The sequence below is a fragment of the Ctenocephalides felis genome, unplaced genomic scaffold (assembly GCF_003426905.1).
Source record: "Ctenocephalides felis isolate EL2017-DRISC unplaced genomic scaffold, ASM342690v1 CF-g0.4_SCAFFOLD_01492, whole genome shotgun sequence".
Lineage (NCBI taxonomy): Eukaryota > Metazoa > Arthropoda > Insecta > Siphonaptera > Pulicidae > Ctenocephalides > Ctenocephalides felis.
In genome coordinates this window covers 49,435,149-49,462,957 of record NW_020537646.1, presented here as the reverse complement: position 1 = coordinate 49,462,957, position 27,809 = coordinate 49,435,149, and the positions used below count along the sequence as shown (strand labels likewise).

The following is a 27,809-nucleotide window of genomic DNA, read 5'->3' as shown; positions in this document are numbered from 1 at the left end:
TTTTCATAGTGTATATTTGTTTGCAAAAATAATATGTATTAGAGACTATAAAATATCATTGAAATATAGTAAATTAAATTAAGTGTCTTAGTGTTACAAACAGTGAAGAAAAAGTGACTGTTGAAGAGGCAATGATAATTAATTCGAATGCAAAGTTTTCTAACCTCACTTTTTTCGCTATAGTTTTAGCCATATAATTGAACGTTTAAATATTCAAAAGTAAATTAAGTGTTTGAGTGTTGAAAACAGTGATTGCAATATATCTACGCTAGAATCAATTACATTTAATTTCATTTATATCTAATGTCAATCTGCACGAGGTTTCCTAACCTCTAATTCCTATCTATATATATTTTAGTGCTGCCATCTAACACGTTTTTTGTCATTACATTTATCTTTCGTTAACCCGCACTTGCAAATCATTTCTTGTAAAAAATGTTTACAAGAAGTCAATTAACTAACAAATCATCAAACATAATGTATAGTGATGTAGTTGATGAAGATTGTGAAAAAAGTGATACGGGTGTTTTAGACATTAAATATAAACTAGCTGAAATCGAGTTCGAGAACGGGGAACTTAAAGACACAATAAAAGATGTGAGTAGCGATAATACAAGACTACTCAAAACAAATAAAAAACTTGAGGAAAAAATTTTGGCTCTTGAAAAATCAATATTTAAATTGAAAAAAACTAATGGTGATCAAGAATCTACTATTGGCGGTCTCAGATTGATATGTGAAGAGCACCAATTAAAAATTAAGGACTTAAGCGATGAATTTATGGAATACAAAAAAGATAATAATAACAACACTGAAAGCACATTGGTTAATGAAAGAAACCATGAATTACATGATCTTAATGGAAAAATGTTTGAAATGGAGAAAGAAATTTCGGAGTATCAACACAAAATTAAAAACCTAAACGAATCTATAACTAATCTCAGTTTGAAAAATAATAACTTTAGTTGTGAATTGGCTTCATTAAAATTAATCTACAAAAATATAATAGACAGGCAAAACCCAGTTAACCAAACGCAATCCGAGTCAAATGCAACAACAACTAGCATTCACATCGCTCACAACAGAACGGCATTGGATAGAAATGTATCAATGGATTATGCTACAAGAACGATTAAGCCGAACATTTTTGTTTATGCTGATCAACAGGGACAGGGTCTACTTTCGAAAGTCAAACATGATAGCTTTCATAAGTTTAATTTTAGACTAACTACAAAACCTGGTGCAAAACTGGACTCGCTTCTAGAAAAATCCCATAAATCTTTTTCTGAAAATGACTTTGTTGTCATAATTGGAGGATCCAATGAAACTAATCCGTATGAAGCATCAATGAATATTTTAAATTTTGTTACTAATTGCAAGGCCCAAATAATAATTTTTCCAACGTTATATAATATTTTTTTAAATTGTAAGTTACTTAACAATCATCTAAAACTATCGTTAAGAATAACTAAATGTATTTTAGTTTCTAATTTTAATTATTATAAAAACTATCTTCAATTTATCGCAGAACAAATACTTTACCAAGTCAATTTGAATGTTTACAAAAAATCTTTTCTACATTATAATGTTCGACATACTTCTCCGAAAAGAGATAAATGTCATAGCAATGGGTCTAAACACAGAGAAGAAAATCATCATATTAATAACACATTACTTTACTCAAACAATAGAGACTTTAATGTAAACAACATCACACAATCTACCAGTCAGTCAAAAATCACTGATTTTTTCTCAGTCAAGAAAATAGTTCCTACCAATATCCCACCTCTTCCAGTTTTGGCTAATACTGCTTCAAAAATAATAACCAACCCATCACATAACTTTCGTTTCATCTAAATTTTGGCATACTTTTTCAAATTATTCAAAACCTATCTAATAAGTTAAATAAAATCGATATTGTTTTACAAGATGTTAAAGCCTCTGTTGTCTGTTTTGCCGAGCATTGGCTTAAAGAGACTGAACTCAAATTGATAAAAATCAATGGTTATAAGCTTTGCTCATACTTCTGTAGAAGTGTTTACGGATATGGTGGAGTTTGCATTTTTAGTTCAATACAAATTGAATGTAAGCAAATTTTTTCTAAAATTTCTCAAATCGAAAAGCTTTTTGAATACTGCATAGCAGAAATAACTTTTAAAGATTTTTCTATTTGCCTTATCTGTGTATATCATTCACCAGACCAAAATAAATTACGTTTTATTCAATTACTTTATGATCTTATTAACGAGCTATATAATAAATACAATAAACTGATTATTTGTGGTGATTTTAATATTCATTTTGACAAAGCAAATATTTATTCAAATAATCTTACAAATCAATTATATTCTTTTGGTCTTAAACAGATTATATTTGAGCCAACTCGAGTATCTAAAAAAAGTTCATCCTGCATCGACAATTTTTTCACTAATTTGAATGTTTCATATTCTTCTATATTAAACACAACTTTATCTGATCATTTCGGCATTTTTCTTAGTATACCACAACACCGTGACATTATACCTAAACAATATAAATATATCAGACGATTTAGTAATTCAAATAAAATTATATTTTTACATTTACTTAATAAGGAAAGATGGAATTCTGTAACAACTGCTTGTGATGGTATTTCAAGTTTTAACAATTTTATATCTATTTTCTACAATAAATTTAATATTGCATTTCCATATATAAAGTCATCATGTAACAATAACAGTGCAGTTAATCCATGTTTTTGGCAAACAAAAGGCATCTTAATTTCTTTTAAAAAACTGAAACTGCTTGAAATACTATCTAAATATAATAGTGATATCGGTTTTAATGAATATTTTTTAAAATATAAAGATATTTTTAATAGCGTAGTTGATTTAGCCAACATTAAATACAATGATAGTTTGATAATATGTTCTGGCAACAAACCAAAAACTATATGGTCACTGATTAAATCTGAAATCGATATTGACAAGCATGATCAACAAATTGATTTTCTTACTATTAATGATGTAAAGATTTATGAACCCCAAACCATAGTTAACGAGTTTAATATTTTTTTCGTAAATGACGCCACTATTATTACGTCAGTACTTACAAATGTAAATAACAATCGCGTCATTAGTGTACCTTCTCTAATTTTTACAGGATCGTCTGACACTATTTATCTTTTTCCGGTAACTCTAGATGAAATTTCAGAAGCATTTCTTAGCCTTAAAAGTAATTTTAGCTCAGGCCCTGATGAAATTCCCAGTTTTAAATTGAAAGAATTTCATTCAAATTTTGCTGAGCCATTCTTATTATGTATTAATAAATTAATTTGTGATGGGGTCTACCCACAGCACCTTAAGATATCAAAAATTCGCCCCCTTTTTAAAAAAGGTAAACGTGATTTAATAAATAACTACAGACCCATTTCCCTACTTAACTCACTTAACAAAGTTTTCGAAAAAATTCTATTTAAATGATTTTTATATTTTTTCAATAAGCACAAAATATTCTACCAAAATCAACATGGGTTTCGCAAAGGACATTCAACGTCCCATGCTCTTTTTGACCTCACACGCGGTATTATTGAATCCTTTGAAAATAACAGTTATTGTGTGGCGGTATTTTGTGACTTGTCCAAGGCCTTTGACTGCATTTCTCACGAAATTTTGCTTAATAAATTAGAACGATATGGTATCAGGGGAAAGGCACATTGCTTGGTCAAGTCGTATCTTAATGACAGATCACAATGTGTTCATTTAAATCGAAACGGGGTAACATTTGTTTCTAACAATATGGATTTAAAGATGGGGGTTCCACAAGGGTCTGTGCTAGGACCACTTCTTTTCCTTATTTATATAAATGACCTGCCCCAGTGTACTAATCTGTGTGACTTCATCTTATTTGCAGATGATACATGTTTAGTCATTAAAGCAAAAACTCACGAACAACTATTAAAAAAACTCAATAATGTCATGCTCTCAGTTTCCAATTGGTTTCAAAATAATAATCTTGTATTGAATAATAACAAAACAAAATTAATTTCTTTTAATTATAATAATAAAATTTGTCGAGATATTTTCCCGTACATCTTTGATAATAACACTTATGAGTTTTTGAATAATACAAAATTTCTTGGTATAAATATTAGTAACAATATGAAATGGGATCATCACATTATTAACACTCTGAATCCTAAATTATCAAAAACCTGCTTTATGCTTCGTAATTTAAAAATGAAAGTAATCAAGGAGAGCCTTTTCACTATTTATTACTCATATTTTTATTCTAATGTAATTTACGGCATTGAATTTTGGGGGTTTTCACCGTTACTAACATCAGTTTTTCAATTACAGAAAAAAGCAATCAGAGTTATGTTTTCCCTTTCGTCCACTACATCTTGTCGACCTTTTTTCCATGAGCACAAGATTCTACCTGTTCCATGTATTTTTCTTCTAATCACCCTCTGTTTTATAAAAAATAATGGTAACCTGTTTAATTTAAGCCCAAATCCCGAATGTATTTATTATGACACAAGACATAAACTTGTAAAAGGTCCCACACTGAAATTTGCCTCTACATTTAATACCTTAGATGTTCTGGGCATAATGCTTTACAATAAGCTGCCACTAGGTATTAGAGAAGTTGAAAATAGGAAATTTTATAAACTACTCAACACATTTTTTGAAGAGCAAGTTTTTTACTCTATTGATGAGTATTTAAATTATAGTTTTCAGTAAACTATTCTGTGAAAATTAGTATAAGATTTTAAGTGAACATTTGTTTTTTGTAAATTATATCTCATTTAATATAGTATGTTATCTATTAATTTAAGTTATGTACCATTGATATCTACAACTGTACAATTGTGCTGTATAAATAAATAAATGGTTTAAAAAACATTCGATTCCTATTGATAAGGAGATGTGCTGATTAGGTTTTGGCAAAGGCAGGTCCAGCAGTTACGGAGATAAGGAGCAAAGAGTGCAGAAAATAGAAATCGAGTTTTTGAGAGAAAGGATCATACGATTTGAATGATCTAAAAAACTTTCCATTAGTAATGATTGGGAGAAGGGGTTATTAGTTTTTCGCAAAGGCAGGCCCAACCATGTCGGAGATACAGAGCTAAATGTACAAAAAATGGCAGTTTTTGAGAGAACTAAGCGTCTGATTCAATTGATTCAAAGAACTTTCTGCTTGTCTTAACAAAAGAATTGATTTTGGAAAAAATTTTGTTTCATTTTTTTTTTTTTTTTTTTTAATTTTTTGTATATCGAAAATAATTCAGATTTTATTTTTAATTCTGACTATAGTTCTAATATACTTTGAACAAATAATTTCAACTCTGCAATTCAGTTTATATAATTCTTATAAATATTAGACAATGTTACAATATTTATAACAATCTATTTGAAAACATTCAATATTCCTCGAACATTTCGTTACGGTACGGGAAGTTCCAGCAATTTGCCTTAAGGCACGATGCCACCCACCCCACTAGTTTTCATTTTTTTTATTCAAAGCTATTTGTCATAATGCACTTTCTTCTAAAATACCCTTCTCCAAAACATTTTTTGCTGTGAAACGTCCTCCACTGTACACACCTTAGGCGCACACTTCTCAGATGCACATTCCTCCTGTCTCCATTATTCTAGTGTACTTATTTCTGTTGCATTTTCTGCCGGTTCACTTTTCTCAAGTATTGAGGCAAAATATAGATATTGAGTACTGAAAAAATATCGAAACGTAATATCATCGTGGTCGAAATATTGATACTACTCAATATCGATTTTGAGCACTATTTATCAAAATGACTTTTCATCAAACGAATGCGCTAGAAAGACCAAAAGCTCATTAAAAATCATATTAAAAAATTATAATAAATTCATTTCTATCTGATGTGCTAAATCAGAATCATTTTCAATATTTTAAAATGTTTAAAACTGTAATTTTTATATTCATTTTTTTTTTCAAAAAAAAAAAAATTGCAAGTTATAATAGATGATATTTTCAGTTAAAAAATATAATGCTTTGATACTCCTTTTAAAATGCAATACTGTTTCAATGAAATATTATTTTATAATATTCGAATATGTTTTGTATGAATAATTTTAGCGAACATGCAACTTAAATAATTTGTAAATTATTATTATTATTGTTATTATTATTGTTATTATTATTGTTATTATTATTATTATTATTATTACTATTATTATTATAATTATTAATATTATTATTATTATTATTATTATTATTATTATCTTACTATTTCTATTATTGTTATTTTGTTATATTTTATTATTTTTCTAGTATTATTTTATTATTCAGAAATTTTATTTATATTATTTATTAATTTTATTTTTATTATTATTTGCTTATATTTTACATTAAATCATATTACGGATATTATTTTCATGTAAATTTTATCCTTTGCTCTTTTATTTATTTAAATTTATATTATTATTTATCAATATTACTTGATGTCAATAAATTAGCAGTTGTAATAATTATTGAAATTAAAAAAAAAATGCAACTTGAAAAAGCTGTTACATGTTTACATGAAAATGTAATATGAAGCCTTTTGGAAAGCAATAACTATTCAGTTTAAAGTCGGGTCGTTGGCCGTGTGACCTCAATAAACAACCAAAAATATTTATGAAAGATCATTAAACATAAACTATTGTCTTTATCTCAATTCTGATTATATTTTAAAATATGCGACTACATTATCGTCAAATTCATATAAATAGCAGCTAACAAACAAGTTCACTAATTGGACATTATATTCCAATATTATTGAGAATAATCTAAATTGCATTATTCCTATTAAAAACGAACAAGATATTAACAATGCAATCACTTATTTCACAAGATTGTTGCCTAAAGCCGCTCGATCTTCAACACCTCAGCTGATCGAACCTCATACACTTGATTGCTCTATAGCCATCAAAAAGCTTATCGCAACTAAATGCAAATTGAGAAAAATCTGGCAATACACAAGATCACCTCATAATAAAACAACATTTAATAAAGCTTGTAAACATCTAAAACGCGTCTCACACGATACAAAAATTAGGATATAAGAAATTACTTGCATAATCTCACAGTTGCTGACACTAATTATACACTAGAGAAGGAAACAAAAAACTCAAAAGATCCATATTGGCAATACCACCAATAGGACGATTAGATGGGAGTTTGCCAGACACCGGTTGGAAATTTCTTCAGCCAATTCGCCCAATATCTTTACGAAACCTTTCATTCTGAGCCTCAGAAGTGCTCCAACAATAAATAATTTATATACAACTATCTACTTAGTGGCTTAACATCTGACGAGCCCATAAAGAAAGTCACGTTTAATGAAGAAAGTCAAGTTAATAGATATTTAAAAACGGACAAGTCTCAGGATTTCAAACAAATTACTATAAAATTTCTTAAAGAATCCACAAGAAAACTAATAAGATTTCTAGCCATCTTTTTATAAAATTTGGAAAACTGCAAAAATAATCCTAATTTTGAAACCCAGAAAAGATGTTAATGAAGCATCATCTTATAGACCATTAAGCTTATTGTCAGTAATCTCCGAACATTTTGAATAACTGACCTTGAAAAGGATCAAGTATCATTTCAACAAAAATAATTTATTTCGAGTTACTGCCAACCCAGCAAAGTTTTTTCAGTGCTTTACAGCTAGTACTAGTTGAGTAGTAAATGTAATCAATAAAACTTTACACTCAAAAAAATACTGCTCGACTGTCTTTCTAGATATTCAACAAAGCATTCAACAAAGTTTGGCATAGTGGGCTATTATATAAAATAAAAATGTCTTGCTACTGTATTGTATCTAATACTAAAATCATACTTGTACTCCCGAAAGTTTTTAGTGCATACCTATGATGCTCGACCTGACTTGCGTACCTCAGGGTAAGCACCCTGATTCCTACGGTATTTATATTATATATAGCTGATTACTAACTTAGCATCCTTTGCCGACCTATATAATAGCTCAACACAATTACAAATTCACCTTTGGAAGATTGAAAATTTGAAATATATAGCTCTAAATCCATACAAATTACTTGTACTCTACATGTGTATGACCGCAAGTCAAAATCTGTAACAAATCAATTCCAACTAGCTTAACCGAAGAAAACATATTCAAAATAAACGAACTCAACTAAAAAAAATACGAAGATCTCTCGACTGGCTTCTCTGCAGACGTTCCGAACTGTCTACGCATAATAAGATTCTGTTATACGAAACTTTTATCCAATCTATCTGGACTCATGGTCTCTAACTGTGGAGCGCAGCCAAGAAGATTAATTAAGCCATAATTCAAAAATTTTAAAATGAACTACTTAGACAATTTATCAGCTTCGAAGTATGCCCCTACGTGGCATCAAGATTCAAGTATCTCAACTATCAGGAAATCAAAAAAAAGCTCAATATTATAAACATAAAAGATCATCATCCAAATAAACTAGCGGCAGAATTGTATGACATCACTCATTTTTTAGACTCAAAAGAACACAATTTATAGAACTAACCCTATAGATCTAAGATAACTTATACTGTACTGTTGAATTTGACTATTATTATTATTATTATTTCTTTCTTTCTTTTATTTTGTTTTCTGTAATCTTAATGATTTAATGTAAAGACTTTACTAGTAAAAGGTCTATTACTGGGTAGCTTTATAACAAAATCATTTCATTTTATCAACACAATTGCTAATTGTCTATACAGACAGTTTTTAATTTATATTGAATAAAAAATAATAAATATACTTTTAACTTTAAAGGAAGACGTTCACGGTACGACTATCACTACAACATACAGGATGAAATTTATGGAGAAAAATATTCAGTGTTCTCGGAGCCGCCATTTAGTTCCAACGACTTATTCGGTAAATCAATTTATGCTGGCTGGGATGTGAAGGTTCAAGATTTGATACCAATACCAAGACCACAACTTTTATCTAGTAAAAATGAGCAAGGAATATCAACTGAACTTTCTTCCACCACATCGTCAAAGAAAGCGTTTACACTTTTGCAGCCCATCACAGTAGACTTGCCAAAAACAGATGATGCCGTGAATGATTTGGGACAGGCATTTATTAAAGTGGATTCAAATTCTATGCATACTTCGTACCGGTTTGTCTTATATTTAATTATTTTGACCACAGTTTTTAAGAGTTTTATTTCTAAGAAGTAGATGTTGTAATCACTTTTCTCGAACATTTAAATAAATTCATGATTTTCAACATCCTGCATTGTATTAAAACATAAAAAGTAAAATGATAGTTTGAAAAAATTCGTACAATATGCAAAAAATGGCGAGTAATAAAAAAATCAAAATTTGTATTAAAAAATATCAAAATATGAATTAAAATTTGTCATAGTTTCTTAATTTACTTGAGTTAAAATTATATTTTTAGGGCATGTAGCAAATTTGGTCAATAAGATTTCATTTAAGAAGAATACACTTCTATCACATATGTGTGTTTACATTTTTGATAGCATAGGTTTTTGTGCTAAAAATTATTTATTTACATGAAATAATAATTTTACCTAAATTAATAAAAATGTTTCTTTTAGGGTACAACCTAGTACAAGACAACATAAAAAATCATCTTTCTCCATAATTGCTGAAATTACGCCTAACCAATCGCGCACCACAAGTCCGGATCCACTCTCTTCTGGAAGAATTTCTCCTTTTCGGGGTCGTGGATTCAAATCACCTGAAGATATTATTGCGATATCATCCCCTATAATAGATTATCGTTCTTCACAGATGTCGAAAGATAAAAAGTCACGAATTTCTCGCAATAAAGTTAAAGGTTATCAAGTACTACCAGATGCAACAAACAATTCAGTATTAAAGTTTGTTAATACAGCAAAAAATAATGAAAATCATAAAAATATAAATGGACCACAACATGATTCATCAAAAATCAAAGAAATCAGTAATGCGGAGGTAGATATACCAGCAATCTCTCAAACTGGAAGACAAACTGCAGTGTGTGTGAGCCGAAAATCTAAAATACCACGAATGAAAAGTTTTTCAACCGATTCTTCGCCATTGCATAAGTCAATGACACGAGCCAAAACTATAACTTCTGTTCAAATAATCAATAGGCGTGGCACTAGTTTATCACCATCTAAACACAAATCTGTCTCTGTATCAAATTTATTGTCAAAAAATAACTCCAAAATCAACATTCCTTCAAAAAGTGCAGACAAATCTCCAATGAGAAATACTATAAGTTATTCTTACAAAATAGTACAAAAATCTCCTAAAGCATACAAAAAAAAACCTTGTGGTAGCAAAAAAGAAGAAGTTTTGACAGAGAAACAAATAAACAATAATATGAAGAGAATGAACAAAAATACCTCACTAAAAATACCAAATTTATCTCCTATTGAAGGTACACCAATCAAAGAAGGAAACAAACAAAAAATAAATAATAACACTGATATATTAGCTAAGATTGATACTACGTTGTCCAAACCGGTAAACAAAGTTAACTGTGATAATAACAGTGATAAAAAAAACAAAAACAATGAACAAGTTAAATCACCAACAAGAATACCGATAAGAACCATAAGTAAAACACATTTCAGTAACTCTGAAATAAATAGTTCAAAATATTTTGAATTTGAAAATATGAAAGTTAATGGAAACCAAGAAAAAATATCAGATAATAAATCAGTTAGTCCTTTATTAACTAGTGCAAGCACAATAAATATACCTATTTCAGAAAATAATAATGATATAGACGAATATGAAAAAGAAATGAAAAGCATAATTAAAAATGATAACAATAATGACAATAATAATGACACATATAAAGAAAATGAGGCAATTCCCTCAATTTCTGAAACTTTAAATAAAGACGCTTCCACAAACACTGAAAAATTAGTACCCTTAACAAGATCAAATGTTATTTCTATGACAACTGCAGCTATTACTGCTCAACCTTTGCAGGTCGCCACAAACGTAACTAATAAAATAGTGGATCAAGTAGAATATACTAGCGAAGAAATTAAAGTTGAAGACGCAGATGTTGCAATAGATAATGAAGTTGACAGTATCGATAACAGTACGGTATTATACAATTCAAAGACTGCGTCAGAACTAAAAATGAAAAAATCTCTGAATTCTGATGAAGATATAATTAAACACTATTTAACATCAAACGACGTAAATATCGGTGAAAAGAAAACAAATAGTGACGAACAGGAAGGAGGAATGAATAGATCTCAAGATGAACCTCTAATATCTGGCATTGAGAAAGTGCACCTGGTTAATAACATCGAACGCAAACCAAGCTGTAAGGCGATAGCTGAAGTTAAGGGAGTGGTACAAGTTGACCCAAGTGAGCGACCTACAGTTATAAATGAAAAAGTATTAACGGATGCATCATTATCATCAATGAAAGAACATAGGTCAATTAATATTGATTCAGAGGAGATAACAACAGAATATTTTCTGAACGAAACTTCTGACACCAAACTGCAATGCGGAGATTCACTTTTATGTAGTAAGGAAAATGCATTGGACAATCATGAGTAAGTTAAATGTGAATATTTTTTTATCTTTATTGCATATCCTTCTAATATATATATATATATATATATATATATATATATATATATATATATATATATATATATATATATATATATAAAGCGAGAGGCTTTTCTTCAGATGGTGAAATAATATGATATAATTGTTTCTTGGGCATCCATCCAGTAATTAAAAAACAGTTTTATTGAAAAACAAATCTTTTTATTCAGAGAACATACGTTTCGGGTCTTGATTTGACCCATCTTCAGTGCTACAATTAAATATTTCAGGTTTACAATTTAAAACAATATAAAAAATACATGTTATATATATTACAGACAAAAATAAATAAAAACATGCAAAAAAAAAAACATAAATCTAACCAATTTAATAAATTAGTTTTAAAACAAATATATATTGTGAAAGAATATATGAAAAGTATATGTGTAAAAACAACCATGAAATAAACAAATGTAAAGAAACTCGCCATACAAATAAATTTAAAAAAAAAACACAAAAACAAACGAAATTGCATGAGAAAATAAATATGAAAACAAAAAATTGATAAAACGTCGAGTTATGATAAATTTTAAAAAATTGTAAAATTAAAATAAATAACATATTTTATTATAAAAAAGCTTATTCCAAACAAACATGTTGTCAGCTTACAGTATATATTACGTGTGTGTACAAGAGTAAAATGTGTGCGTAAGTGTTTGCGGAAAATAGTGGAAACTGTATCGTCATTGGATGAGAGATGTGGATAAAAATGAAAATATAGAAACCTAATAATTCTATTAATAACCTAATAATAATTTTATTAGGTTTTTATATTTTCAAGGAAATCTAGTGTTTTTAACAAGAAATATTAGTGATATGGATATATAAATTATTACAGGTAAATAAATTTTGCTTCTCAATTTTATATAAAACCTTTTTTAGTTAATTTTTATTACTCTATACACTGGTACATTATCCATTCCTTTATAATTTTTATAAATAATCTGTAATAACCATCATTAATTAATGTTAATCAATAATTTTAAAAAACATTATCTTTGACAGAATAAACCTGATGATGGAACGTATCTAGTTCCGAAACGTCGTTATTAAACATCTTCAAAAAACAAATTGTTTTTTATTATTGGATTTACTGTTCGGAAAGGAAACAATCAATATATATATATATATATATATATATATATATATATATATCAAAATCATAACATGTCATTACATAAAAAATGTGACAAACAATTTGGTCCATGCTCCGGGCGATGCTTGCATCCAGAGTATAATAATTAACATAACAAGATAACGAAATTATTAAGTGATTATCAAGACACTTTTTAAGATGTTCTTGCATAGCACGACAATGTGCAAATACTGTCCAGATACAATCAAGGACGCTGAGCACACGTTCTTTGAATATACTCGGTGGAAGGGCTATCGTAACAACGCCGAGGTCATTATAGGCACCAGGCTCACCCCATCAAGTCTTGTGACCTACATGATGAAACAAGAAGAAAACTTGTTAGCTGTAGCAGCTTATGCACAGCACCTTTTGAAGGATAAAACCGGAGAAAGGAACCCGTAGTCGGAAGCAGCCGTCGCAAGGCGCAGCCCGAACTGGATTGATGCAATGCTAACGCGGTTTCAATCCAGTCCTACCCGTACCATCTGCGGGGAGAAGGGAAAGGAGTTTTTTTAATGCGTAAAAATCTCCACACTACCGTCCATCGTTGTCTGCTGTAGGATGGACAGCGGAGTATCAATGATGGCGGTGTCTTATAAAGATTTTTTTCGCACCTCTATAAATCGACGAATTAAAAAGTAACATACAGGCGAAAAAGAGCTGCTTTTTGTGTATCAAATGAAGGTCGTCATTTAATCGACGTTGTATTCTAAACCTGGTTTGAAATAAATGGCATAAAATATCCTAAATAAATCTTGTTCATTTGTCAAAAACTGATAATTACCGACTTTGAAATACCGCAGGTCTAAATGGCGCACCTTGTATATATATATATATATATATATATATATATATATCTTATAAAATTCTTCTGTAACAGTTCGCGCCAATCAAAGCATGCGGTTATATTGATATATAAACAAAAAGTCATCAATCGAAAAATCATACAAATCGATCAATCAATCAATACGTAATCAAAAACAGTATTAAAATTATTGTAAATACACTTATAACTTGTTATTAATATTAAATAAATATATACAGTTATAATCAAAGTATTTACAATTGGTCCTTCAGAAGGCAAGCAATCACAACAACGCGAAAAAGCAGTAACTATGTATGAATGATTAATCCTCCTAAACTATAATTCGGATTTTCATGAATCTTCCTGAAGTTTGTTCGATAAATTTTCTAGAATTTTTGGATTCATAGAAATATAGTTAGATTGTAGAGATAAATGGAAAAAATTACAAAAAACCGCTTATCATTGTTTGACCTTGAAAATGTTTAAGACATGGTTTGACATTACAAACAAATGAAGACTGTCATTTGCTAAACATTTCTATTCACTTATAGGCTAAGGCAATATTAAAATATAATAAATTCATGATTATAAATGAGGAAAATGTAATGTCTACATTATTATTGCCGAAAAGCATCTGAGATGTGCCAAAAACAGGTGATGCAGTCTGCGCATGCATCTGTAAGTGATTGCACATCAAACTTAGTCTGTAATTCTATAATTATTTTTTAACTTTTGAATGCAGCCGTGTTTTGCCTTACTTCACTAAATCACAATACAAAAATAATTTACTATCTCAAAAAATTATCTAGAAGTTTCATTGTGTCAAAAATTCATATGCTTGTCATTGGATACGGAATATTTACTCAATGGAAGGTCAATGGAAAGTTTTGGGTCTGAATATTTTTATTGTGCTCCAATTTGCATGTAATTTTGGAATTAGGTTCATCTTACTCTCAAGTTTGAAAGTGAAAGTAATTTATACTCCTTTACCACTTCCCGGAGGATTTCAATTGTGCAATTGTATCTCTTTCAGAATAACATCGGATATCGATAAAAAACAACTAATTACTTATTATTATATCTCTGAAAAAATAAAAGATACGTATAAATGTATAAAGATGAAAATTCAAGGTCGTTTTATGACTAATTATTGCTTTGGTAAAATTTATGATAGAGAAAGTTGTAGCTCATTTAATTATTACCTTTAAATAGTGTATTACAAGTAAAATAAAATCAGAATTAAAAGAGTTATAATCCAATTAATGGGATGAGTGGTGACGGAGTTGCTAATTGTTTTCATTTCTGAACTTAAGATAAAGATTAGCCTATTTCCGACACATGTTTTTTTCCTCTCTATTTACTGCAATAATTTTGTTGATCGTAGGTTAAACAGAGTACATGTGAACAGGATTTGACAAATTAATTCACTTCAAATATAAACTTAAGTATATCTTTGTATATTGATTTATTAGTGAGAAAAATGTAATTTAGATATTAAAATTACTAAAAGCCAGTTAAAATATGGTCCGAATATATAAAAATTATAGGCAACATAATTGAAGCCATTATTTTGGGTAAAAAAATCCAATGTGATATTGTACCTTTATCGGTAAAGCTATATATTAATTCTTTCTGAATTTGTTATACCCTTTATAGTGCAGTAAACGAAGCGTTTTGGGTCTAAATTTTTTTACTGTGCTCCGAATTACATGAAATTTCAGAAATAGATTCATCTTACCCTCAAGTTCAAAATTGAAAACAATTTGGGTTCCGCTACCACCCCTCTGGGAGATGACACCCTTCTGAATTGTGTAATTACATTTTATCAAAATAATGTCGGAAATAGATAGAAGAACTAATTACAATAAAAAAATGTTTTTTAAAGATTTTCAAAAAAAAACTAATACTTTTCAAGTTACTAGCCACTAAAAATTCATATACGTTTGGCGTTTTCCTTCGATTTTTTGCAAATATCTCCTAAAATATACATGTAATAACAAAGAAAATCATGTAATGAACAAAATAATGTCAATAAAAATCTTGATAAATCGGTGTTTTATAAAGCGTTCTAGGAATAATATTTGAAAGAGCAAAGTCGTTTTTTATTTCATTCAAGATTTAATTGTTGTATTTAAAGCCATCTAGTGGCGAGGTTTTACATTTTATGCATTTCGGTTAAATTGGGTTTTATAGTGCTTAACATAAGCTTTGAAATGAGTGCTACTACAAGTTTTTTGCGAGTAAAATGAGTGAGCTATCATGCAAATAAAAAGCATATACAATGTTTTTTCTTTCAAATCATATGGTTTAATGAGCGCCAATTCCACCAGAATTAAAATAATGCACATTCTATCTAAAATTCACTTCATTATAGACAATTTGATGGATTGTAGCAGATTCACTACTTTGGTGCAAACTATTTTCAGAAAACACAATTTTATAAAAACTTTTTTTTCTGTTTTTTTTTAAAATCAAACTTATTTTCATTATATTTCAAAAAGAATAAATGATACGTATAAAAGCATATAGATAAAAATGGCTTATTACTGTTTTTTTTTTTCACACAAAAATTGACAGAGTTATGAATTTTTAAAGAGTGCGAGGCCGCGCAATCAGAGTCTCTCTCGAGCCCTTTAACCGATCGCCGTTTCAAAATGAGAGGAGTTACGATAAAAATTATGATGAAAAAAGTTGTAGCCCTTTTATTAACCTTTCAAATGGTATATTACAAATTTTGATGGAGTCGAAATTAAAGGAGTTATGACCCAAAAACTAATCTATTTTTTGTCGAATTGTGTCCATATTTCGAGCAATGTAAGCAGTATTTGGTGCCCAAAACTATTGACTTATATATATGCTTATATAGTAATTTAAATAAAATATTAAAGAATGTGTAGTATATAAGTAACCATTTTTGAAATTACACTGAAGATGACGCATACCATGGTCTCGAAACGTCTGTAATTATTAAATAAAGTATGTGTTAAAAATCTGAGTATTGTATTGTTCATATTTACATTTAACACATATATATATATATATATATATATATATATATTAACAAAGTCTAATAATCGGGCATAACATCAATAAAAAACATGAATTTCTTTCAAAAATTTATTTTAAATCCATACGTTTCGGCTATAATCCTAGCCTTCATTCAGTGGAAACTAAAAATAAAATTAAAAACTAAAACAATTGAATTGGAGTGAAAAGAAAAAAATAAAATAGTAATTAGTACTTACAATTAGTTGATCTTAGTGTTAAATTGGAAAATTTTAATAATCCATGGTATTAGGATATGGTAATGCACTACACTATGTATTATAAACATTAACTTGAAATTACACAATATTTTCACAAAATACTGATTTGAAAAAATCACAAATGAATAGTGTGTTATTCGTAGACTGGTTGAAGATGTAATGGAGAAAGTCATTTTTTAAAAAATATTTTTACCAAGATTCTGCACATGTGTGGAACGAATTGTAAAACCTTTGCGCGAACGCTTTTATTGTTTTGTAAGAAATTTGGAAATGTTATCTAAATAGAAGAGATTTGTGTCGCACAGCGTGTTGAGTTCATTCCGTTTATTTATTGTCTTATTGTTATAAATAGTTAAAAAAGATCCCTCTATAATTCTTCGTTTAAATAAATTTTGTTCAAATTGTAGTATAGTCGGATTAGAAAAGTCCATATTGTGTTTTAAAGTGTATATATGGTCTGCAAGAACAGTTTTGAATTGTTTGGGGTTTTTTGAATTGTTTTTATGTTGTTGTAACCGTTTATTGAGGTTCTGGCTAGTTTCTCCTATGTAAATTAAATTGCAGTCTAAACAATTTATTTGATAGACGAGATTTCTGAGTCGTTCGATATTAAATGGGGTTTTTGTTTTTGTAAAAATAGTGCTAGTAGTTGTACTAAAATTGGTTACAAGTCGAAGTCCAGATTTATAAAAAGTTTTTTCCAAGGAACATACAATTCTTTAATGTATGGCAAACATATTACACCAGAATGAGTTTCTGAGTCAGGTAAATCGTTATGTACTGTGCAATTGTCCATTTTATTCAAAAGGTACGTTCGTCTGTTACTAGTTACGGAATTTATAAGTTTTAGGGGATAAGAGTTATCTGTTAAAATTTTTGTAATTAATTTGATGTTGTTGTCCCAAAATGTTTTGTCCGATAGAAGTATTGCGTGGTCCGTTAGATTTATTATAGTACCTATTTTCATTTTGAGTGGATGATAAGAAAAGTAATTAAGGTAGCGTCCGGAATTAGTTGGTTTTTGATACCAATTTGTTATTAGTTTGTTAACTGTAGTACGTATAAGTTTTATGTCTAAGAAACTTATCGAGTTCATTGTCTCCAATTCCACTGTAAATTTTAGTTTTTTATTGACGTTATTAAATTGATCAATTATCATAGTGACATCATCACTAGGGATACAAGTGATAATGTCATCTACATAACGGTAATAAAAAATATGTTTATTGTAATTTTTAAAAATTGTATTTTCAAGGAGTTGTAAGGATATTTCTGCTAGAGATGGACTTGCTGGGGACCCCATTGGCGCCCCAAAAATTTGATAATAGAAAGAGCCATTGAATTCAAAATAAGTGTTAGAGACAATGAACTTGACAGTTTCCCTGAACCAGTGTAAAGATAAGGAAGTCAACGGGGAAATTTCATTCCATCGGATTGTTATTGCGTCTAAAATAAGGTCTAGGGGTACATTAGTAAAAAGTGAGACTACGTCTAAGCTAATTAGTTTGTAGTTGTCTGGTATATAATTTATCTTGTGTTTTAAGTCAGTAACGAGTTCATAAGAATTTTTTATGTAGTGTGGTGATTGTTTTGTTATTGTAGTCAAAATGTTACTTATGTATTTTGAGAGTTTATATAGGGGAGTATTAATGTCGGAAACTATTGGTCTAAAAGGTAAATTATTTTTGTGGACTTTGGGAAGGCCATAAAGTCTGGGAAAATATGGGTGTAAATTTTTCAGGTCAGAAGTTATCTCTTTTGTTAGTTGTTTGTTTGTTGTAAGTTTGTCTAAAAATTTATGGCACGTGCGGTTTATGTAGTCAGTTGGATCGTTATTGGTAATTTTGTAAGTATTAGTGTCAAGTAATAATTCAGATATTTTATTTATATAGTCTTGTTTATCTATGATAACAGTGATGTTGCCTTTATCCGCTTTAGTGACCACTATATCCGGATGATTTTTGAGAAATATTTTGCATGCTTTAAGGTCTCTAAGAATATTATCGTAAGTTGTATTTTTAGTATTAAAGGAATTAATATGTTGGATGAATTTTTTACAAAAAAGATTTCTCGTGTGAATTTTAGTTTTCGGATCTTTAATTTGTTGTAATCCATATTCTAAATTACTAAGCAATTTAATAAAGTTAAAATTACGACAAGTAGGAGGAACTGAAAAATTGGGTCCTAAAGCGAATATGTACAATAGTCTGTCTGGTATGTCGATAGAAGAATAATTTTTTAACCATTTATCAATAATATTTTTATCTAAAATTATTTTGTTTTTTTCTAATTTATTTCGTAATAGTTTATTAAATTTGTTAGTATACGAAAGTTTCAAACTATTGAACTGTTTGTTGTTTCTAATTGTTTCTAAATATAAAAAGTTTTCAAAAATATCAATTTCTACTGTGCGACACAACCAATTTGTGATTTTTTCAATCGTGTTTCTAAAATTACAAATATTTTTGATACACCTGTTAATTGTGAGTGTAATGTATTTTAAACTAACTTTTTGTAAACTATTGTATTGGGAATTATTACTAATGAATTGGAATTTTTTAATGTCTATTTCGTAAAATTTAGGAACAATTTTTTCTTTGCGACATCTTAATAAGAACACTTGTTTGTTGAAATTTATGATAAGTTTAGAATTGAGCTTAGAAATTTTTTTAAATTGTGAAAAAATGTAAAACCCGTAATTGCGCCTAATAAATTCAAAAAATGACAGGTTGTGATCTGCAAAATGATTTTGCTTTCCTTGTAATCTCCAATTGTTGTGCTGTAGAGTGACCATTTTCCTATTATAATGACGTAGTGGTTCCATGGATAATAATTGTGTAGTTGGAATTTTAGTATTTTATCTTGTATAAAGTACTGAGAGTAATGAATCCTTTTTTCAGCCCAGGAAAAATATTTTGTATGATTCTGAATTTGATGTTGACATATGTATTAACAAAGTCTAATAATCGGGCATAACATCAATAAAAAACATGAATTTCTTTCAAAAATTTATTTTAAATCCATACGTTTCGGCTATAATCCTAGCCTTCATTCAGTGGAAACTAAAAATAAAATTAAAAACTAAAACAATTGAATTGGAGTGAAAAGAAAAAAATAAAATAGTAATTAGTACTTACAATTAGTTGATCTTAGTGTTAAATTGGAAAATTTTAATAATCCATGGTATTAGGATATGGTAATGCACTACACTATGTATTATAAACATTAACTTGAAATTACACAATATTTTCACAAAATACTGATTTGAAAAAATCACAAATGAATAGTGTGTTATTCGTAGACTGGTTGAAGATGTAATGGAGAAAGTCATTTTTTAAAAAATATTTTTACCAAGATTCTGCACATGTGTGGAACGAATTGTAAAACCTTTGCGCGAACGCTTTTATTGTTTTGTAAGAAATTTGGAAATGTTATCTAAATAGAAGAGATTTGTGTCGCACAGCGTGTTGAGTTCATTCCGTTTATTTATTGTCTTATTGTTATAAATTATATTTTTTATTTTTTTATATAAATTAATATTTTTTTCTTTTCACTCCAATTCAATTGTTTTAGTTTTTAATTTTATTTTTAGTTTCCACTGAATGAAGGCTAGGATTATAGCCGAAACGTATGGATTTAAAATAAATTTTTGAAAGAAATTCATGTTTTTTATTGATGTTATGCCCGATTATTAGACTTTGTTAATACATATGTCAACATCAAATTCAGAATCATACAATATATATATATATATATATATATATATATATATATTAATATATATATTAATATTTATATATCTATAAATTTTAATTATAACTTTAGTTGCTACTTTTAAATTTCCAATAAAGTTTGAAAGTTAAGTATGCCAATTCTTGAATGTTTGTTTGCAATGAATCTAGTACGAGTCTTATAAGTATCTAATATGACTACTATAAGAATTTCAAGAATGTTCTTATGCTTATTCTGAGCAACAAAATAGTAGCTTTGTATATACAAAAATAAATACGAGTGTTTGTGTATGTAATATATTGTACTTCGAACAAAGAATCCAAAATAGCAATAAAGTGTTTTAAAAATAATTGGTTTAAAAATGAATTAATTGGTTTAGTGTATAACTCGTGGGGCCAACCACAAAATTTTGTATTATTATGTTGATCATGAAATGTAATTATTTTCATGATACAGAATTTTGGCAGGCGATTTATTCTTATGGTAAAGTATCTTATGGCTGAAAGGTCCACGTGGCAAATAAATTAATATAGCTTTATATCACTATAGTCAAATGAAAGTTTAATAACTGCAGTAACAAGAACAACAAATATACAAGTTTAGACAAAATTATACTGGGTACTAGTGTTGTATTAACTGTTTTTATTCAAGGGTAGTTTTGAGAGTTGAACAAATTATGGATATGGTAATTATTTTTGATAAATTGAAATAACATTCATATCATTTTGAATTTCTTAATTTTTTTTCAATTGCAAAATATTTTTTTCAAACAATTTTTTATCAAGGTATTATTTTTAAAAAAGGGTTAAAAATTTGATAATAAAGATAGAAAACATAAAATATTTTTTATTTTATACGTAATTCTTATTATATCATACCGAAATTCAATTTTAAGTGTTTTTTTTTCATTTAGAGGCTGTTTGAAGGGTTTTAGAGTTTTCACAGGGTTGAAAATGATTTTATTGCAAGGTAATTGTATTAAAAAATATTTTTCAATTATATCCTTCAATATTAAAAACGTTTTCTAGCGATAAAACGGCTCAATGTCCACTTATTTATTAAGGGGTCGCAACACTCCTGGGGGGTGGTGGCGGAATCCAAATTGTTCTCGCTTTTAAACTTGAGGTTAAGATGAACCTAATACCAAAATTTCATGCAATTCGGAGCACAGTAAAAAAATTCAGAGGTTAAACACTTTTTTCATCTTCGTTTTTAGGAGTATACGGTTTTGGAGATATAGGATTTTATTTTTTGTTATGGATTGGATAAAGTGTTGCGGGTAGGAGTTTTTGGTTAGGATTTGTGAAATGAGAGTGAGATTCTTTCTTAAAAATTTACTGTGTGATAATAATAATGCGTGGTCAATTAAGTTAATGATTGTGCCTATTTTGATAGAGAGGGGGTGGTAAGAGTGATAATTAAGATAACGGCCTGAGTATGTTGGTTTGTGATACCAATCAGTTATTATATTATTATTTTCGCGAAAGAGTTGGACATCTAAAAAACTGATAGATTTATTATTTTCTAATTCAGAAGTGAATTGTAGGTGTTGGTTGTAGGCATTAAAAGAATTTATAAGAGTTGTTGTGTCACTGTTTGGGATGCATGTTATGATGTCGTCGACATATCGGTAATAAAAAATTTGTTTGTTGTAGGAATTTAAAATTGTGGATTCTATGTGTTGAAGGGCTATTTCAGCTAAAGATGGGGAAGCTGGAGATCCCATTGGTGTACCAAATGTTTGGAAATAGAATTTACTATTGAACTCAAAATATGTGTTGGAAATTAAAAATTTTATTGTTTCTCGAAACCAGTGTAGGGAAATTGTGGTATGGAAGGATATATCATGCCATTTTTTAGTTATGGCTTCAAGGATAAGGCCTAAAGGAACGTTTGTAAACAATGATACTACGTCTAAACTAATTAAAACGTTATCTTTTGGAACTGTAATTTGTTTAAGTTTTTCGACAAACTCGAAAGAATCTTTTATGTGAAATGGGGATTGTTTGGTGACAGGAGTTATAGAATTGTTTATATATCTTGATAATTTATAAAGTGGTGAGTTAATGTCTAATACAATAGGACGGAAAGGTAAGTCAGGTTTATGGATTTTGTGAAGACAATATAATCTTGGGTGGTAAGGATGTAAGTTTTTTAAATTTGAAGCTATGTCTTTGGGTAACTGTTTATTAGTAACGAGTTTGTCGTTACTATATCTCCAAAACCGTCACAATAATTTAATTGATAACCCAAACCTTTAAAACTACGTCGGACCTATAAGTTTACCTTTCATTAAAGAATTACATTACCCGTGGAGAAAACTTTTCAATAAAAATAATATTAGAGTAGTTTGTACTTCCGAAAATACTTTTTCAACTCTTTTTTACAAAATTAAAATCAAAATTTAACCCAAGAATCTTAAGTAACCTAGTTTATAAGCTTAATTGTCTAGATTGTAATTGCGTCTACATAGGTGAAACTAGTCAGAACCTGCACAAAAGAACATCTCAACACAAAAACAACTCTAAAAATAAAAATCAGTATAAAACACAATTAACAGATCACATTAATCAGCTCAAACATAACATTGATTTTTCCAATCCCACGATCCTACATTTCGAAAATAATTTATTTAAAAGACGATTTAGCGAAGAATGCTTAATATCATTACACAAGGATACAGCCATAAATTTAAGAACTGACAACAATTCGCTTTGCAATGACTATAAAATAGTCTTCGACCATTTTCAAAAACGCCACCATATCTGAATGAAGCGTGTATTTTTATTATTTTATTATTTTACAAAAAAACATATGTTTGCCGGTCTTTTTACACTTTCGCAAAATTTGTAAACACAATTCATTCAGTATTTGACGTTAGTCAATTTGTACACACTAGAATGTAACCAGAAATTGTCAAAAAAAAAAATAATTAGTGTTCCAATTATTAATAGCTTGGTTTATCACAGTGTAATAGTGTAGTGTATTTTTGTATAATTAATTTCTGTAAGTACTTATATATAGGTTCTATAACTTTATTTTATTTTCTTCCTATATCATATAAAATCTTTTAGTTCCACTGAATGACGGTCTCGATGAAGACTGAAACGTATGGATAAATAAAGTATTTCAAAACTACTTTAGTTTTTTTTACTTGGTGTTACTGCCCAATTCTAAATAACTCATCAAAATATATATCAACACCAAACTCACATACTTCAAAATATATATATATATATATATATATATATATATATATATCCCAAAATCCACAAAAATAATTTATTTTTTAGACCAATAGTTTCAGACATTAATACCCCCCTATTAAAAGTCGAAAGTTTATATAGAGGGGTCTTAATGCCTGATATATATAAACTCGAGTAGAGGAGTATTAATGTCTGAAACTATTGGTCAAAAAGTTAAATTATTTCTGTGGATTTTGAGATATATATATATATATATATATATATATATATATATATATATATATATATATATATATATATATATATATATATATATATATATATATATATGGGTTAATAATATATAAACCTTGTGTCACGATGTTGGTTCGCGATGGACGCCCAAACTACTGAACCGATGTTAAATTTTATTGACTCATCATGTGCATATATATTCAACTTAGGTTATAGGAAATTTTGAAAAGTAAATTTAATATATAAATATATAATTTTTATAAATTTCTAAAAATTTTGACAGAAAATGACCAAAAAAACAAAACAAAATGTCAAAATTTATGAAAAAAATGAGAAAAAAAGATTAATGATTTTTGAAAATAAATATTTGACAGCTCAAAAAATATAATTCAAAAACATATACATATTCAAATATATCTAACATTTATATCCAAATTAGATGAAGTGCTATATTAAAAATCGCTGTTTATAGTTTTAAATCTAATTATAAATCAATGTTTATAAATTTAAATAAATGTTGACATGAAAAAAAGTGAAATGTCATTTGTCAATATTTATGAAAATAATTAGATAAATTGATTCATAATTCATATTTATTTGATTAGATTACCAAATTATTTCGAAAACCAAAACTTCATAAAAAAATTGTAGATCACAATAAAAAAGCGGCATATTGAATTTAAAATTAATCATATACAAAATTTTGACAGTTCAACAAAAAAAAAATTAATAATTGCTTCCAGATGACATCATTTGGGGCAAGTAGAATTTGCGACCGGTCTTACGATGGAAGATATTTTGAAAGTACATTAAAAATTCAGGATTAGGTCTATCATAAAATTCTCTAGCATACCCAGCCTCGCTTTGCGACCACCCTCATTAAAATCCACCTGATTGAAATTTGAATCCGTTTGACAACTAACATTTCAAACTTTTTGTTATTAAAAATTCATATCAATCCAAAAATAAATAAAATCCGGATTGAAATTTTAATATGATGGATTAATACTATTGATTAAAGTGTTTTTTGAGCTTAATTAATAAAATAATATTTTTAAAAATATATTAATTAAAAAAAAATGTTAAATGGATGCATATTTTAATCGAGTGGATTTAAAAAAAAAGCCGCAGCAGATTATAAATTTTATTGGCTCATAGTGTTCATATATATCCAACTTAGGTTATAGTAATATATAATTTTTATAAATTTCCTTAAATTTGGACAGAAATTTACTAAAAAAAAACACTATAATGGCAAATGTCAATATTTATAGAAACTTCGAAAAAAAAACGATTTATGATTTTTAATGAATTTTATGAATAAATTGATATGAATTTAACAAAAGGTTTGAAATGTTGGTTGTCAAACGGATTCAAATTTCAATCAGGTGGATTTTAATAAAGGATATATATGTATATATATATATATATATATATATATATTACATATATATATATATATATACATATATATCCTATAATATATATATATATATATATATATATATATATCGAAAAAAAATCCTTATAAGACACCGCCATCATTGATACTCCGCTGTCCATCATACAGCAGACAACGATAAACGGAGTGTGGAGATTTTTACCCATTAAAAAAAACTCCTCTCCGTTTTCTTCGCAGATGGTACGGAGAAGATTAGATTGAAACTGCGTTAGCATTACATCAATCCAGTCCGGGCTGCGCCTTGCGACGGCTGCTTCCGACTACTGCTTTCTTTCTCCGGTTTTATATTTCAAAAGGTGCTGTTGTGCATAAGCTGCTGCAGCTGACCAGTTTTCTTCTTGTTTCATCATGTAGATCACAAGACTTGAGGGTGTGAGCCTAGTGCTTTTAATGTTCTTGGCATGGTTACGATAAACCTTCCGCCGCAGCAGATTATAAATTTTATTGGCTCATAGTGTGCATATATATCCAACTTAGGTTATAGTAATATATAATTTTTATAAATTTCCTTAAATTTGGACAGAAATTTACTAAAAAAAAACACTATAATGGCAAATGTCAATATTTATAGAAACTTCGAAAAAAAAACGATTTATGATTTTTAATGAATTTTATGAATAAATTGATATGAATTTAACAAAAGGTTTGAAATGTTGGTTGTCAAACGGATTCAAATTTCAATCAGGTGGATTTTAATAAAGGATATATATGTATATATATATATATATATATTACATATATATATATATACATATATATCCTATAATATATATATATATATATATATATATCGAAAAAAAATCCTTATAAGACACCGCCATCATTGATACTCCGCTGACCATCATACAGCAGACAACGATAAACGGAGTGTGGAGATTTTTACCCATTAAAAAAAACTCCTCTCCGTTTTCTTCGCAGATGGTACGGAGAAGATTAGATTGAAACTGCGTTAGCATTACATCAATCCAGTCCGGGCTGCGCCTTGCGACGGCTGCTTCCGACTACTGCTTTCTTTCTCCGGTTTTATATTTCAAAAGGTGCTGTTGTGCATAAGCTGCTGCAGCTGACCAGTTTTCTTCTTGTTTCATCATGTAGATCACAAGACTTGAGGGTGTGAGCCTAGTGCTTTTAATGTTCTTGGCATGGTTACGATAAACCTTCCACCGAGCACATTCAAAGAACGTGTGCTCAGCGTCCTCGATTTTATCTGTACAGTATTTGCATATTGGCGTGCTATCCAAGCCTATATTAAAAAGAGGCATTAAACTGGCCATATCCTGTCAGTAGCTGGGACAGAAAGAAATCTGTGTTCCCGTATTATCAAGAGAGCCATACGCTTATGTCCGGAATCAGGCGCGCCGTCCATGTGCCCGGCTCTCCTGATGTCCATCGATTTTGCCACTCTTGTAATGTTTCCTTTTTTATTCTCGACCTTGTTTCTTTAGACCTGTCGCCACGTATTTTAGCGTCGTAGGGTTTTACTCTCTCAAATGCCGGCAAGTCAATTGGTGTTGCTCCTGCTATTACCAATACAGCTGCATCTGAGACCGTGACTCAGAGCCCATCGTCTTTGCACTGACGCTTTTGAGGACATCCGACAATATCTCGGCTCCGTTTAGCAGTACAGAATGGACTACCTCAAGCTGGACTCGTCGTTTTTGGGTTTGCGGTCCCATGCAGTTGTTAGTTTGTTATGCACTTGTTAGCTTTTATGCATGCACTATCGAGGTTTTCGCGGAAATATAGCTCCTCATCTATCATTACTCCCAGGTAGCGCAAGACCCCTGTTTACGTAAAGGTTGTCTTTCCTAAGTCTACAGTGAATGGTTTTGAAAACCTTGTCGAGTCAAGACAAAAGTCAAGTTTTGCGAGCTTTAGGTGGTGTTTCTCAAGCCAGGTCTTTATGGTATCGACGGTCTTTCGAACGAGTAGATCAGCCTCCCCAGTGATGTCCACTACGATCGTAGCTGCGACGTCGTCCGCAAAGCCCGTAAGTTCCACCTGCTTTGGCAAAGGGATCTCCAGGAGCTCGTCTTAGACAGCGTTCCATAGGTCTGCTCCTATAATTGAGCCTTGAGATACACCAGCTGTAACTTCGTGTTCTTCATGACCTTTCGTGGTTATCACTATTAACTTTCTCTCATAGAGGTAGTCATCTATCAGAAATCTATCAAAATTATGCTCTAGGGCGTTTAAAATATTCTCCCAATTCGATTCGAGTCGCACCAGATCCAATACATTCAGTATTGATGATTACATGTTGATGATTACTGCCACTATACTTTTCAGATACAGTCCAGTCTCCAATCATGTTTGCTATCCTTAGAGTGACCAACGTAATGACGAGGATAGATTCATG

General features: G+C 29.1%; 1 protein-coding gene across 1 annotated transcript; it reads left to right on the top strand.

Annotated features, from left to right (window-relative positions):
- The first annotated feature begins 477 nt into the window (after positions 1–477).
- Positions 478–11,556, top strand: LOC113371348 (putative uncharacterized protein DDB_G0277255). The gene is made up of 5 exons (XM_026611976.1): positions 478–597; positions 763–1,334; positions 4,487–4,614; positions 8,783–9,134; positions 9,579–11,556. Exons 1-5 carry the CDS (start codon positions 478–480, stop codon positions 11,554–11,556), a joined length of 3,150 nt encoding a protein of 1,049 aa, XP_026467761.1.
- Positions 11,557–27,809: the final 16,253 nt, after the last annotated feature.